The sequence below is a fragment of the Podarcis pityusensis genome (genome assembly GCF_964106645.2).
Source record: "Podarcis pityusensis genome assembly, chromosome: 1".
Taxonomy (NCBI): domain Eukaryota; kingdom Metazoa; phylum Chordata; class Lepidosauria; order Squamata; family Lacertidae; genus Podarcis; species Podarcis pityusensis.
In genome coordinates, this window is record NC_138028.1 from 79,644,554 (window position 1) to 79,661,200 (window position 16,647).

At 39.1% G+C, this 16,647-nt stretch overlaps 1 protein-coding gene across 1 annotated transcript in view; it reads right to left on the reverse strand.

Moving 5' to 3' along the window:
• Positions 1-411: 411 nt before the first annotated feature.
• Positions 412-16,647, reverse strand: part of PTDSS2 (phosphatidylserine synthase 2) — a 38,575-nt gene continuing 22,339 nt past the window's right edge. The window contains exons 6-12 of the mRNA XM_081012996.1: positions 16,070-16,120; positions 14,774-14,887; positions 13,872-13,990; positions 12,073-12,187; positions 10,429-10,574; positions 3,500-3,685; positions 412-2,710 (exon numbers count right to left, since the gene is read on the reverse strand). Coding sequence (XP_080869122.1) covers positions 2,566-2,710; positions 3,500-3,685; positions 10,429-10,574; positions 12,073-12,187; positions 13,872-13,990; positions 14,774-14,887; positions 16,070-16,120 — 876 coding nt within the window. The 3' untranslated portion in view covers positions 412-2,565. The remainder of the gene's footprint in view (positions 2,711-3,499; positions 3,686-10,428; positions 10,575-12,072; positions 12,188-13,871; positions 13,991-14,773; positions 14,888-16,069; positions 16,121-16,647) is intronic.

A 16,647-nucleotide genomic window follows, 5' to 3' on the forward strand; every position in this document is an offset into this window, starting at 1 on the left:
CTATCTTGCAAGTGTGACAAATGTAGCCTGAAGAAACATCTGAAAGCTCTTTTCGTGCTTAATGGAAAGTCTACATGAATCAGCTTTTCCTTGTCTATTGGCCCCCCAGCTTTATGAACAAGAAATGTGATTTGACCTGTAACCATTTTGTTTTACTTCCACAGGAAATTCAAGATATTCCTGAATAATTTGGTGCAATACAGATCCATGTTCCCTTAAAACCAACAGGACCTAGGTGTGCCTATTTAAACCTTGGGCAAGTTAAGAGAATGTTCCTAATTATCTACTTTTAGTGTAGCCACATTAATAACTCTTCAATGAGTTAGGCTTTTCCACCACTCTTAGAAGATCACAGCTATGTAGTCAATGAGAACCCACTCCCCTCCAAAACAAAATTTGTAATTCAGGACACACCAGCAAACAACCTTTTATTACATCTGTTCAGTTATCCAGACTATAACTGTAAGACTCAATATTTCAATGAACATAAAGATCAGTACAAAAGTAATGTTTTAAGAGGAGGTCAACTTCAATTCTCCCCCCCCCCCTTATACCTCAAATTTTACACAATTGGTTCCTCAAAAAACAAAACAAAGTTAAAATTCCTTTCACGTTCTCCCCATTGCACTTGTTACCACCAGAATACATGGAGGACACTACAATACAAAATTACAAGGGGGCAGAGTTTACTAGTACAAAAACAGACATGGACTATATGCCTATGCAAGCCTTGAAAAACTAGGGCCACATTAGCACAGGTACACTGGTACTACCTCTAGTCAGTTCACAAAACAGGTACAAAATTAACCTGAACAACTTCAAAAACCTACTGCTTCCATGTGGGGAGAGGCTTGTTTTTATGTACCAGCTCAACTCAGCATCTGCTCTTTTAAGATGTCTGTTAATGCCTAGTTATAGCCATAGTATTTCTTATTACTGAACAGCTGAAAAATCCTAATTATAAACATCACCCATTCAGTGACTTAACAGCAGTAAATCTCGCACAAATCAAGAAATAAGCTTCATATGATCTTCCTCATTCTGATCATCATGAAACAGAGTTCCTTCAGTCATTTTATATGCTAAAAAAATTACTTCATTTGCTGAGTTTTCTAAGATTCATTTATATGGAAATATTTTTTTAAATTTTGCCCTGCTGAAAGTGTCTATTGTTTAAGAAGAGAACATTAGTGTCATTGTAGAAACAAGGCAAAGGCAGACTTGTTTTCCCATTCAAGTATTGACATGAAATGAAGCCAAGGTCTGTGCATTGTGCTTTAACCCGCAGCATTTTTGACATTTTATTGGGGGAGGGGAGGGGAGAGAGAGAGAGAGGGGAGGGAGGGGAGGGCTAACATTTTAACTTATATTCACTTCAAAGCAAATTTCCAGAAGTTTCAACAGATTTAAGACAGTGTTATTTTGTTAATATTAATTTAGTGTTACATTTAAGGAGAAAATTCACACAACTGTTTTAGGAATGTGAAACCCGTTCCTATGACAACTCTAATTGTAGAGAATATATTTGTAACATAAACTCCCATTTGTTCAATGGAGTTTTAGGAGGCAAATGACAAATAAGACAGCCAGAGTTCTTGGACTGGATGCTCTCATGAGCAGTAGCCTTTTAGCATATAGTGGCTGACTGTGCACACTGCAGTTGCCTCGATATAACTCCACCTTATCTAGTGCAGCTTAAACTCTAGAAGTAACAAGACAGTTCTGGATGATCATATGACATGCTCTGCCATGTGCAATTGGGGGGGGGGGCAGTCCTAAGACTCAAGGCAAGAGCAGAAACCAGCTCAGTGGTAGAAAAATAAGGCAAAGAACACACGGCTTTGGTGGATTAAATATTTTTCACGTTCATTATAGCCTTCACTTGCTCTATTTAGCTAACAGACAGGAAAGTTAAACTTTCTGGCCTAAGACCAGGATAAATATGAACTGAAGAGGTATTTGGTATCAAGAGGATGCAGTATAAAACTAGCAGGCTGTTTCAAGGTAATGCACCTTTGCTTTGAGACATAGGCAACTAGATCCAGGACCCCCAAGAGCTGTTTGCAATAATATAATGTGCAAAGTTATGCAGTTTGTTCTCGAGCTTCAATTGCATCTCTCCATTTGTTTTGTTGATATTGTATTAATAGTTGAATGGAAATGAATGGATGAGGAGGACATATTAGTACCACAGTCCAAGGTAGTTGCAGCGGAAAATACCAAACTGTTTTTCACAGTGCACATATTTATTCCATAGAATGTGTTCCTGACGCCCCACAAACAGCCATGGTTTTCCAGAACTGAGGCTACTAAGATTCCCTTTGCACCTGTTTAATCCTCCATTTTGTAAGATGACAGACATTTATAACACACTTAGGCGGAGTTCCCCTTTTGGGGGAAGCATTGCTTCTAGCATTAGTTGTAAACACCTTCCTCAAGAGAGATTAGGTGGCACCTTTTCCAAAAGGATTCTCATTCATGAGAAAACATCAAAACTTACAAAACTAGGGAGGGTTAAACTTGCAAGAAAAATAACTCTCTCAGTCCTTAATTCATTACTCAAGTTCAAAGTTCTTTCTCTCTGAGTTTATTCCCACTGTGCTCATCTGCCAGTGCAGGATGTCCATCACCATTGCTTAAACAATTGTCCTTCCCATATTTATGTTCTTGTTTTTGCCGCCTTATCTCTTTATACCGTAAGGTGATATTTCTAGAAATAAAACAAATACATTTTAGAAAAATATCAGAGGGGAAAAATGAGAAACACCATAAATTTAGAAAAAGCTCAGTCCTTTTGTTGCTTCTTTTCATTTCCCTGAATGAGGCAATTATATGACCAAACTCAGAGTTTGGCTATAGCTAAACATTAAGCATTTCCTAGTTCTAAACTGATAATTCTACAGCAACTACAGTAGCCGTGTAAATACTCAGGATTTGGAGAATATCCTTCCCACCCCACACACAAATTTGCCCCCCCCCCACTTCTTTATAAACTCCATCAATTCCAACTGTCCAGCTACTAAAAGACAAGGAGCAAGTTGCCACTATCAATTCAGTTTCTCCATTGTGCAAGCAGCTGCTCCCATTTTCTCCCCCAGATTTAGAGCTGAAGGGTGGAATTCAGTGTTGCACAATTATAACCATTCCATCAGCACATGCATTTCTGTCTGCCAGACAGAACAAAATCTCCAGTCTTCTCCCCTGTACATTGTTCTGGGGGACTCTCCTGACATATACGTGCCCCCCCCCCGCCTTTTTGGTAGAGATGCGTAGGGAGAGAAGAGTGGGGGCACTGGCTTCCACTATCTCAACTGTTTAGTTGATTCTGGCCCAGTGGCTTTAAGCAAAGTGGCAGGAGCAGGAATTAGCCTGCAGCAATGGAGAAAGGGAGAAAATGCATGCAGTGAGCCAGTTCCAGGGTATGCCCAGACTAGAACTGTCGATAGACGCCTGGTGGATCAGACCATGAGTTCACCTAGTCCAGTCAACCCTTGCTTACCGAATAAAGAAACGCCACACTGTCCAAATAAGCACAAGTGTGACTCCAAGAATCCAGCACTGAGTAATGTAGAAAGGAAGTGATAACGTCAGGGTGTAGGGATCATATTTTACCACAATAAGGAACTCTGTAGCTGTGATAGCAGCAACCAGCCACGCTTGCTGACCCAACTTCTTATAGAACTTTCTGCAATAATAAAACAGCATTAGTGCATAGGTGTACATTCAAAATGGTATTTCCAAAACAAAAACAGAATAGGCACTTCTCTGATAACAAGACCATATTACACACAATACTGTATAATAGCTTTGTTCTTCAGCAATTAAAAAAAAAAAGGAAGATACAGTTTAATTTAACAACTGCCCTTCTAATTTCTACCACTGAAGGTTGAAAAAAATATATAGCAATTTTGTGTGGCTTAACAGTTGACAAGCAAATAATCTAGTGTGCAGTTTCCCCTTATTTACAAAGCAGAACTTTATTGTTCAGTAACATGACAGAGCAAATGAACTTTGAAGTGACAAGCTCTAACAAAACAAGCTCCAGCAAAATTCTTCAAGAGGCATGACTAAGTTATCTGTTTCTACAGTGGGAAATAAAAAGTCACATCCCCTATTTGTTGCCTTAAAACACACACTTCCTGGAAAAATCTACACAAGGAAACTTTTAAACAAGAGCCACTGCTATAGCAAGAAAAGTTAATCCTTATTGCCCTTATTCTATTTACTAGCATTAAAATGTTGCCCAATGGGTGTGTGTGGACATTTCCCTCCTGCAAACAACTGCTTCAGACAGGGCATGATTTTCCAAATCTGGCCTGTCCTCTGTTTCTCCAAACTAAGTATTTCCTCCAGTCCTGGAAGAGTGGAGTGGGACAATTTATTTTCACAGCCCCAACTCTGCAGCTGTGTTTAACACAGAGAAGTGGCAGTTCTCTACAGTGCTGTCTTCCCTCCTCTTAAATCCAGATATTGGTGGCAATACACCAGAAGTGTATTGCTCCCTTCTTTCTCTACACTGGAACCACCTTCAGCAGGATGGGAAGGAGCACTGTTCTGTTTTTCCTACCCTAAGCTGAAGTCTCTGTTGATGATGGCTAGGTCAGCCAGTCAGGGTTGCTGGCAATACTATATATTTTCTCTGTTGGAATGAACACCATTCATTTATATGGAGGAAAGTGAAAACATACACAAAGCAATGCCAGTGAGGTTGGGTGGACCCTGTGTCCCTGGTGATCCCAGAATCAAGCATGAGAGACAGAGGTTTTTTTGACCTCTCAGCTGTTCCAGACTGCAAAGTATTTGCTTTGTTCCACAGAAGTTCGTGGAAGCTGATGAACCGACAATGACATATGGCTTTTGTTGTGTTCAGTTTCTTGGTCACACAGGGCATTAGGAAATGGCTTCAACATATATATTAGGTGTTTCAAAATATCTATATAGCCATGAACACAGTCTGCAAAAAAGGAATTCAGCAATCTTTTCAAAATCTTGCAACTCTCAACTGCCTCTTAAAATACTGCCTACCAATACAGGATTTCCAAAGTGATTACAATTTACTATGGAAGAACAATCACAAATAAAACAGACTGGATTGACAATTTTTCAGGAAAAGCTAGTTTTCATAGGACAGTGGTGAACAAGTTTTCAACCAGGGAAATGGAGCAAGGACACTGCAGTGTATCAGCATCCAGATAGCACTGGAAGGATAGAACATATGTTTTCAAAATTTTGAGAATATCCACTGAAAATTGAGAAACAGGGTCTCCCATAGCTATCTCATATCTCAATAAGAAGGACTGCAGGTGCAAATGATACAAATCTAGTTGGTATTCCAGATAACAATTGGGAGATTTTTCTACCCTAGATTAACAGTGCATTTTCATGTCCATTTCTAGAGAGTGGAAAAGAAATATGCCACATGTTCTATCACTAAGCCATGCTTTGCACATATAAGGACCCAGATTCAACCCCTGGTATCTCCAGATGAAAGATCTCATATATTATCGCTGAGAAAAACCTCTACATGATATCTTTCTGCTAGGCAAATGAGGCAACACCAAATTAGCCGGTTCAGTAGTCTGTCTTACTATAAGGCCCTTACCTATGTGCTTGCAGTCAGCTATGACATAGAGCTGGAAGGCACTAAAAAGTGCTTCAAGAGGTCCCACCTTGCACAAGAATACTGTAAAGCAAGATTGTCATCTACAGATTGGCTCTCTACCAGTCAGCCCCTAGATTCCAAACTACAATGTGTTGTAAGCAATGTCGGGGCAACAAACTAGACTGGTCTGAAGATTGCAAAGGAGATAACTCCAAAAAGTCTGAGATGAGTAAGCCACTGTAGGCAAGAGGGGGGGAAACCAAGAATAGTGTGATCAGGTAGAACCCATATGGGAGAAAACCCACCCATTTACTCTTAAAAAACGAAATACTATTCAGGACAAGTCCATACCACTCACATCTAGTCTTGGTGTGCAATGCAGCAGAGGGGCAAAGAGCTCCCAGGTCTCTGCAGCCTCTAACAAACTGTAATTTGACTATTTTTCAAATAGCTGAATAAAGTATCTTACCACAAAAAGAAATGGGTCTCAATTCAAATGTGGTGATGCCCTGTGTTCCTATTTAGCACATGTTTTTATATTGTGAACTGCCCTGAGACCTGCGGGTATAGGGTGGTATACAAATTTAATTAATTAATAAATAATAATAATAATAATAATAATAGGACTTTTTGTACTCCCACTGTTGTTAGGTTTCATCTTATCATCCTGATTTGTCTTCAGTTCACTTCATGCTTTTAATATCAAGGATCGTAAACCATGTGTGATCTTAGGCCTGAATAAGGTAGGGAAACTTCTATGGTCCGAACCTTTCTCCACAAAACTTGTTAGGAACCCCAATGGATACTTCCAAGAGATAAGACCAACCAAAACTCCACCACTCGTATACCTGCTTCCATCAGCTAGCTATCTAGGACTAACACACCCAACATTGACATCAAATTGCTTTGATTCCATATCCTCTTGACATTATTCTTTGAAAATAACCCTAACAGTGCATTATTTATATAATCCAGAGGGAATGCACGAATACTTTCCTCCCATCTTCCCAATCCAGTTTTCCATGTTTTTCAAAACATAGCATGACAAACTGCAAAGTGAAATTTAATCATGGTAGCCATAGGTAAGTGCATGGCAGAACTGGGGGAAGAGATGAAGAGCAGCATGATAGTGAAAAGGAACTAAAAGGCTATTTAAGATTGAAGGGGTGGCGATGACCATGTCAACATTGTCTGCCTGAAAAAAGAAAGGTACTGAAGAGCAACAATATGAGTGATTGGGCTTTCAATTTCCTGCTCTACTATTGGGAAAAGATTTAAATTTACAGAGAACTGGGGGGGGGGGGGGGAGAGTGCTGCCTTCTGTTGAAAGTTTGGCTATTGCATCTCATTCCAACAACTTTTTTCAGTGTAGAGGGCAAATCAGACTCTCTCTATATGAACTTTAACCAGGCCTTGGGCTGATTAACATGTCCTTTTAAATGTGTTTGTGGCAGGGATGTTACTGGTTTATTTTTGTTTTATTCTGTATTTTGCATTCTCATTTTGTATTTTTATGTTGTGAGCTGCTCTGTGATCTTCAGATGAAGGGTGTATATAAATTTAATAAATAATCAACAGCAACACCTGGCCAAAGTGTACTCAAGATGAGATCCTTAAAAATCCCAGTTGTTTACTTGATCCATATTGGAGACTTCAGGTTATTCTGTTCTGTGATGGACTGTACCTTGTCATTAACTTTCCTTCTTCATTTTTCAAGATTGTTCTGGACTGACTTGAGTACCACTCTAATACAACATGATGAAAATACTTTACTAAATTCAGGATAATAGTCCCCTACATCTCTCTCCATGTATTTGACAAGCTGATTGTGGAGGCAGAGCAGAAGCTACTCTTCTCCATCTCCTACAAAGCATGCAATCAATAAGGAAGCCACTAAGAAGCAGTAACAGTGGAAAGTTTCCTGCCTTACAGACAATGTGCTGTTGAAAGGCGAGATTTATTCAACCAAACTTGAATTCAATGACAAAGAATTGTATCTATTTACAAAGAGCTGCCTTTGAGAGCTGTATTGAACGTCAGTGCTATTGTTCATATTTCACAGAATTATTTTACTGTCAGGACAATTAAAACAGTCTACGCACTGATGCTTATATGGTGTGCCTAGGATGGACTCCACTGCAAGACAGCTTTAGAACCTTTTGAATCAAACCTAAGTATTTAAATCAATAATTTGATCTTAGCTATGCCAAAGATTGTTAAAATAATCAAACTTAAAACCAATCTGAAGTCCTTAATTTTTTCTGATATGTTCAGAGAAGCAAAAATGAGTGACTCAGCTAGTTTCCTATGATTATTTTCTTCTGAAAATCAACAGGGATAAAAAAGAAGCATGGGACCTTTAAGGAGACATTTGACCACCATAACCAAGAACGGCCAGCCGTTTTGAAAGAGGTACAAGTGGTAAAGATTTTCAAAGAGAAATCAGGAATTCAAGACAAGTATCTTGCCATTTAAAAATTTCCCAGAAAGTTCAAATGTCCAAACTGCCTTGGCATTTTGTCAGCGAAGAAATCCTCAGGCTCTAAGTCAAGCCTCCTCAGTTGTTAAGTGGCCCTGCCATCTTACTGCTCACAGTATATGGTTGGCTTTGTGAATACAGACCAGTAGAACAATACAACATTTTGCTTTAAGTATACCTGTTTGTTGCCACCTTCACAGAGGCTGTGCTTAGTTGTGAGGCATCTAGAACCTCCTCCCAGAAGGAGATTCACAAATAGGAGCTGTTCCGGTATGTTGCTCTTTCTGAAGTTTCACAGGCCCCATATGTCTTGTTGATGGTGGCCTCTCCAAGGAAGAAAAGATAGGCTGTTGCTGGCTGCAAAAGGAGCTTCCTTGCCATATTGAAAGGAGTTTTAAAGCCCTCCCCCCATGCCATGAACCAAGCAGCCATTATTGGGAGGGAGGCAGCTTAGGTAGTTTTGCCCACCTGAGCAAGAAACGAAAGAAGAAAGCTGCAGACAACTGTCCCGCTAACTGAAGAAAGTAGGGAAAAAATGCAAAAAACTCTTTAGGGAAAGGCAAAACATATTTGCCAAGAATATATGAAGTAGAAAGGCCTCAGAACAAAAGGACTCTTGTGAACGCAGCATCAGTAAAACAAAAGAAAAACTGATTACAAAGCTGATTACTCTGTCATCTGGCACATGTGTAGTTAGCCATTAGAAAGGCAGGGATAAGAGCCTTCACTTCTGTCTTGAATTCAAGAAGTCTCCCCACATTTGGGCCTATACACTCCCAAATCCTTTGCTGCAGATGGAAAAAGACTGATAAAAATCACATTTGCAAATGAATGTTAAGTTTATAGACTCTTAAATGAACAGCTTTCCTGCTGCATGACAGTAGCATGTACACAGTAAAATCTGGGATGTTTTGCAGGAAATGGTTCCTCTAAACAAATATTATTATTTAGGAATTGTTTGATAAATCATTCTGACTTCCTCATAAAATGATGTAGAAGATATCAGAAAAGAAGTAAAAGGCTAAGATTTTTCAGAGAATTATATACGTTGTGTTTGAAAAGATGCCTTTTAGGGAGGAAAAAAAGCAGTTATGGAGACAGTTCTTTTGCTTCCAACATTCTTATCAGAGGAAAATGTGAGAGTGGGGAAATTCTTCTTAACTTCATATGGATCTGGAACATCTGCAGAACTAGGATGTGCTATCACTTTAGCAATAAGAAAAGCAAGTAGTAGAATATTGTTCATCTATAACTCATGATGGCTCTCTTTGCTGCATGTAGTCATCAATTTCTGCATCTTGAATTAGCAAAGAATGGCAACACAGTGAATGAGGCACTGGTGACTTATGATGCTCCCCTGTTCCAATGTTATGCCATGTAGTTGAACAGAGGGCAGAAGAACAAGAGACAAGATGTTTTTTCAACTCAAACACAAGGACTAGAAGATGGGCCGGGGTGCTGAGGAGAGGAGCTCACTAATGAGAAACGGAGGCCTCTTCTTACCTTAAAGCAGGAAGTATATCCCAAATCAGTAGGTCCAACACCAGGGGGCAGGGAATGGCCTGTCACTGCTGAATGTCCTGAATTCCGACTAAGTAATCAGGTTGGGCCCTTCTTCCCAGTTCTAGGAGTCAAAGACTTGCAAGAGAAACTGATCTTCATAAAGTATTGGAACCCTAGATTCTGAACACAGACACTTTTTGTGTTGGTCAGTGAAGAAACAATAAGCTTAAGTAGTGGGATCAGCCAGTTTGTTCCATCACCACTAAGCCAAAACCAAACTCAGTCTAAGGGATCTGGGTCCTACTGTTTGCTAAACAAGGAAGCAGACGGAACAAGCTCTAATCAGGCAGGTGTTTAGTGCATGCACTGCCATGCGAGGGCAGACACTTATATAATTCTAAAGATGTATAGGACGTGAAAGAGATCTGTTGGAAAATCTCAAGGAACAAGATTTAAGAAGGGTCTTATAGCTAGACCCTCCAGACACAGCTATTTCCCTCAATCATTCAGTCCCTTAGAAAAGGCCATTCAAAGTGCTGTTCTATGCAAAAGCTAACTGTGCCCAAGCTAATATGAATCATTAGCATATTTTCAGGTTGTTGTGTGGTAACGTTTGAGGACAGCACACAGCAAAGTGACATTTGCAATCCAAAGCATATAACTGGCAAACAATGATATATTTTGTGTTTGAAAACAAAAAACTGCAACTCTTCTCAAGGCTACAGATGTTTTAGCAGCAGCAGACTGATTCATCCATTGCCCTAATATTTTTGCCACTAAAATGCAGCAATTCTCACAAATTCTAAAATTAAGCAAATAAGCATGAATAAGAGTAACCACTTACGGATCATCCATGAAGTCATAGATCTCTCTCATGGCTACACCTCCCACATTCACATAAAAGACAAGCCGCAGCAGGACCAGATAGTGTTCTGGAGGCATCCACAAGACGAATTTCAAGTAAAAAGTGTTCAACTCTGCTAATAAAAACTGAGAGACATGTGCCATTCAATCACTTAATTTCAGGTGGTTTCCAATTATTCATATTTAAAACATGCTGTAAATCCTTAAGTATAGGAATTTGAATGTACCGTATTTTTTGTCCTATAGGGCGCACCGGCCCATAGGACGCACCTCGTTTTTTGGGGGGGAAATGAATAAAAAAAAAATTATTCCCCCCCAGCCGTGGCTGCAGCCCCAAGCCTTGCGCACACCTGCCCGAAGCACGGGGCGCCCTCTGGAGGGCTCCCCGTGCTTCGGGCTGCTGCCCCAAGCCTCACACGCCCGGCGGGACCTCCCGCAGGGCGCGCAAGGCTTGCGGACACCCGCCCGAAGCACGGGGCGCCCTCCGGAGGGCACCCCGTGCTTCAGGCTGCAGACTGCTGCCCGCAAGCCTTGTGAGCCCGTGGGAACTCCTGAACTTGCGGAAAGCTTCCTGAAGCCTGGAGAGCTAGAGGCATCGGTGCGCACCGACCCCTCTCACTCTCCAGGCTTCAGCGAAAGCCTGCATTCACCCCATAGGACGCACACACATTTCCCCTTCATTTTTGGAGGGGAAAAAGTGTGTCCTATGGGGCGAAAAATACGGTACTTGCAGTACCTTGCAAGAATGGTATTCCTCCCCCAGAGGTAATAAGGAGGTATTTTCTCTTACTTCAGAATCAGAGAACCACACAGGTGGCCATCTTTCTGTCTTTAGCTATACAACAGTGGAACAATGGGGAAGCATGTTCTTGGCTTCCCTGCACAGGTATTAACAGGGAACTTAATAAAATTTTACCCCACTTCTGTCACACTCAAAGACCTAGTTTCACTCAATGTTAAGCCAAACATTGAACAGGTTCCCCAAGAGAACATCGCAACCATTATGCTCCTCTAGTCCTGGTGCTTCTGTGGGCTGTAGGCTGTCATAGCTTGGCTTAATGTTATGCCAGGTTTATCCCACTCCAGACAAACAATGACTTGTAGCCAGGCTCTGTTCTATGGCTTACAGTTTGAGGTTTGTCTGCAGCAAGATAAACCATAAGCCCAGGTTCAGATGCAATATTAAACCAAAGCATGGCTTAGCTCACAGCATCAGGACCAGAAGAGGTTGCAATCTTTTCTCCAGAAACACACACATTTGCTCATTAATGTTAAGCCATGGTTTAGGCTTAGTGTTACACACTAATTGGGCCAAAATGGCTTATAATAAATGAAATAGCAGTCCCTGCTATAAATTGGCATACTCTGCACAGTTTATAGATACTTGCAGATGCTATGGGTACAGATGGTTTCTTCTCTCCTTACTTCTTACAATTGCCTTGCTCCTGGGATAAATATAGGCATGCTGCTAGAGAAACCCTACCCTTCACTATGTCAGACTCAATGAGTCTTTTTCTGACATGGGGAGAATTTGAGAACTCCATCTTTGTAATGTTAAAAAGCAAGAAGAATTCTAAACACTTATGTCAGTTTGGTGCAGCTACAATAAAGTATTGGTCCTTACTATAAAAATAATACCACAGACTGCTAGCCATCTGCGAAGACTGGATGCTGGCTTCCACTCAAATTTAACCCAGCTGTATGGCGTGAATTGGAAGGCAATTCTCTTCATTTTTCCTCTGAGGGAGAAAATCACAAGTATCTCATGAAAAGTGTTGCATTAACCATGTCACAAGTTACTAAATTATGATTTTTATTTCACTATTCAAATACCCAAAACTCTGTTCCATAGTCAGTACTGCAGCTCAAGGATGCTGGGAATAAATTTGGTGGATTTGTTAACTTTGTTTAGATATTAGACCTTGAGCTAAGCCAAAAAGGTTTGAATAAATTGCTTATTAAGTTATACAAAATCAACTTACTTTGCTTCAAATATCAGTGAATTTTTGTTCATATTTCAAGATTACTGTCTTACTCCCTGTATTGCTATAATCATACTAATCAATAATTAGTATGGATTTGTTTGGAAGTGATCATGATTTGAGCTTGGCTATCCCTCTAGTTAAAACTGGATTCATTATTTAAATGGTTAATTATCAATACACATTTATATAGACCATTTGAGAAAAAGTGGTAAATATCCTAAATTAAGAGATTTCACATATGGCTCCTAGACAATTTTTCTTTACAGAAAGCAATTTGGCCATAGTTCTTTTCTACAATATGGTCTTTATTTGTCCAGCCTAACTATGGTTTGTTTGTTTGTTTGTTTGTTTGAATGTATGACTCCATGGACTTGAAGTCCTGCATATTAACCAAGGGCTTTTTCTTTGGCTACAAACCACAGTGCAAAGGCTCTGTTTGCTGTTGGCTTATGAACCATGGTTTGCCTTTACTATGATTTGACATTATGTTTGAACCAAACAGTTTTGCTTAACCATGGATTGTTTGGCATCCTACTCCAGATGCATGTCAAGCTATAAAGGTATGAGTGAAGAAGTTTGGAAAACAAACCAAGCTCTAGAGAAACAATCCATTACTGTACTTGTTTGCTCGGCTGAGAGATGGATGACTTATGGTTTGTTGAACTACAAACGATTAAGACTAAGCCATGGTTTAGTGTTTTGTGTGAATGAAGCCAATCAAGAAAGCTATTCTCCTGTCTTTAAAGACTGATGCTATAAGAAAGGAACTAGAAAGAACTTGGTACCTGGGAACATTACTGTCTAAAACACACTTCTTTAAAGACTAATGCAATGAATAAGCATATCAGAAATATGAATGATGCATAAGAAACGTTTGGTTTTATACTGGTAATTAGCAAGCCATAGTTGGTTATTGGTGGTCAGCTTTGACTTACTCAACTTTGCATTTTGAGAAGTATTTACAGAAGCTAGAGAGCAACAATTTCATTCATGGGAAATATGGTTCATATCATAGTTACTTTTTATAGCTTTAGTAGTAAAAATGGCAAAAAGCACCCTACTGCCTCTTCCTCATCTCCTGTAGAAGCCAGCTGGCCTAATCTATCACCTTCCAGAAAGTCAAATATTTATGTCACATAAATTCATATTTCTAGTTTTTAAAAAATTCTTTTTTTAAAAAAGGTTGTAATCACTAGCCATTTAGCTATTGTTATATGTTCACATTTGTTGTATATTGGATACTGACTGTTAGTCACCTTAAGACTCTTTTTGAGCAACGCCTCTGTGAAATGCAATAAATAATTTACTCTAGATTAGTCCTAGTCTGTATCAGAATGAAATGACTATAACAACCCAAATGAAAATAAATAGGTTACATTAACATACATAGAATTTAAAGTTATTTCATTTAGGTATGAAATTTTATCATTTAACGTACTTGTATGTCGGAATGTTCCAAAGTCCTTGCCATGAATACGTTTTCAAAGAAAGCCACCCCAAAGTCTTCATTCCACAATAAATGCCAAGTCCATTGCATACTACTACATCCATAATCCACTTAAAAAGAAAAGAAAAACTAACTTAAACCACCACTACAGTAGTGTGGATTCACAAGCATATACTTTACATTTGCTTTCTATTAAATTAGGTTTTCAACAAAATTTTGCACAATTCTGATATGTACTTAACACATGCTACAAATTATTTCAAATGATTGTTGTATAACCTAAAGTGGACAAGAAATGACATTTCTCAAGCTGTGGTTAGTAAACAATAGAGGTAAATGCTTTTGCTCTCATGTGGCTAAGTCTTAACTATGGGTTTAGTAAAGTAAGCCAACTTCTAAGCTATGCTTACCAAGCTGGTTAGTTCTGCTATACTATAGTTAAGACCAACCATATTTTAGGGTTCAAAGTAATTTTAATCTGCAGCTACCCAAAAACTGAAACAAAAGCTTCCAGTTCCCTCCTCACAGCTGCAGTGGAGGTGGGGGTTGCAAGTATGAGGTTGTCCTAGGTTAATTCCTCTTGCACATTCCTCATTGCTATGTCCAAACACAGAAAATGTATTTATTGGGAAGAGTCCATAAACTACCATAAGTCTTTTTCAAGCCTGCCATATAGCAGACATTTAATTAGCATACACAAAAAGGTAATTCATACAGACAATATTACAGTTTAGAACTACCTGGATTTCAGATAGCAAGGATTAAAAAAAGAAAGAAAAAGAAACACCCCCATCCACCTAATGCTACTCACATTAGTAACTAAAGCACCTAAAGTAGATTCTTGGCGTAGTAATTTGATCCATTAGCATATTTCTTTAGAGAACAGTACTCACATGGTCCCACCAACATTCACTGAAATTTGGGAGCTGATGTTCCAGACTGTACTCCAGAAATTCAAACATTACACTGATAATCATGCACATCCACCAATCACGAATCATTAATGTCTGAAAGGGTTTAAAAAATGAAAAGGAAAGTTAATCCTACAGATTATTCAAAATCTTGAGTTACTAAATAAAGGAACAAGCATTATATAGTGTGCTCTACAAAGGGTTCAGAATAGTCTGAGTTAAATATAGCGGGGAAAGCTTGCAGCCATAGCGGATAACAGTATAGTAGGCTGCACACCAGATCTCTGTGCTCCTTTGAAGATCAGCAGTTCCAGACAAGCGGATCAGAAGACCTTATAACCATGAGAAGCACAGACTGGTAAACATATTTTCAAGCAGAAGACAGAACTATTCTTTAAGTTTTCAGACATCTTTCAAAAACCTGGGGTGACTCTCAAGGATGTTTCTATTTTGATCTGAAAGTACTATTCATGTTTATCCTGCAGGGACAAACTCTGCATCAACTATCCAATATTCTAGTTTTAATCAAAAAGAGCAGAAAAGATTACCAAACTAGCCACTTGCATGTACCTGTAAGTCACAGAGAAGATGGAGCAGAAGGTTTAACAAGCTACTCAACTGAAAGAAGCTGCCTTTCACCGAGGGGCCAATGGGTGGCTGGGCTGCTTTAATTTTGAGATTAAATACTGAGCAGCACAATCAGCATTTTACCTGGAAGAGAAATGCTAAATATCCATGACAACTATATAAAAATACAGATGTTGTTGCACTGTCCTAATGGAGCACTATTATGATGATGCAGCAACATGAGAACATCATGCAAAATTCCATGTTAAGCAAATGTTCCCCCATAGTTGCAATTAAGTCATTAAACTGTAAGTTCTGAAGTCAACTGTTGACAATAGGTGATATCCAAGAAAATCATATTCTGAGTAATCTCAGTGAAATCAGTGGTTGCTTATGTCCATTGATTTCAAGAGGTCTACTCCAGACAAATACTGGCTATTACCCAGATAAAATATGTTGCTGTTAACATGCAGAGGTTTAGAGGTTTATGTATCAAAATGTGAGGACACAACATGTAAAAAGATTCCTAGCCTTGAAGGAAATTAATGACCCAGTATAGTAAGAAATAGTTGAAGTTGAACAAACACAGTTTAAACCTTTTCACAGATGAGTGCCTGACATAATTGATTTTGCACACTGGTAACATTGAAGGAGAAGCAGTCAAGCTGCAAATGCTAACAATAGCTGAACACGAAAAGGACCGATTCTCACCTTTATATACCAGCCAAGGAAATGAGCAGGAACAAATCCATCTAGTTTGTCCTTTAATTCAAGCAGAAAAACTGGGTTACACAGATTAGACCCGTTTATAAGGTAACTAGTTCACTGATTACTAGGTTGCAGTTTGGAGTATTTCCCATAAAGTTTATCAGATATTTTAGATACACACATACTGTCAATTTCAACAAGGCAATACTTTTATTGCTTACGTCTAAAATGCAAATATTCATCCAGGAAGGCAACAACACTAACCCAAAATAAATTTTAATCCATTGTTTTAATTGCATTTTTGGGAAATCTAATTCTTTTCCTCCCAAATTTTTGTAACATATCAATTTTGACAGAATAGTGCCTTGTATCTTAGATCAGAGGTTCTCAAATTTTCTACCCCACCTACTTGAGTTGGCTGAAAATTGAAGCCAGTCAGTTTCAAAACAGTGGTGCAGAGGAAAAGCCATTCACAAAATGGTGGTGGATGAAGGCAGAATTTGGCATAATCAGCTGGCAACGGATTACATTTTCTACTGATAGCTAAGCCCTCTTAGGAAATGTACAATTTCTTTGCCACA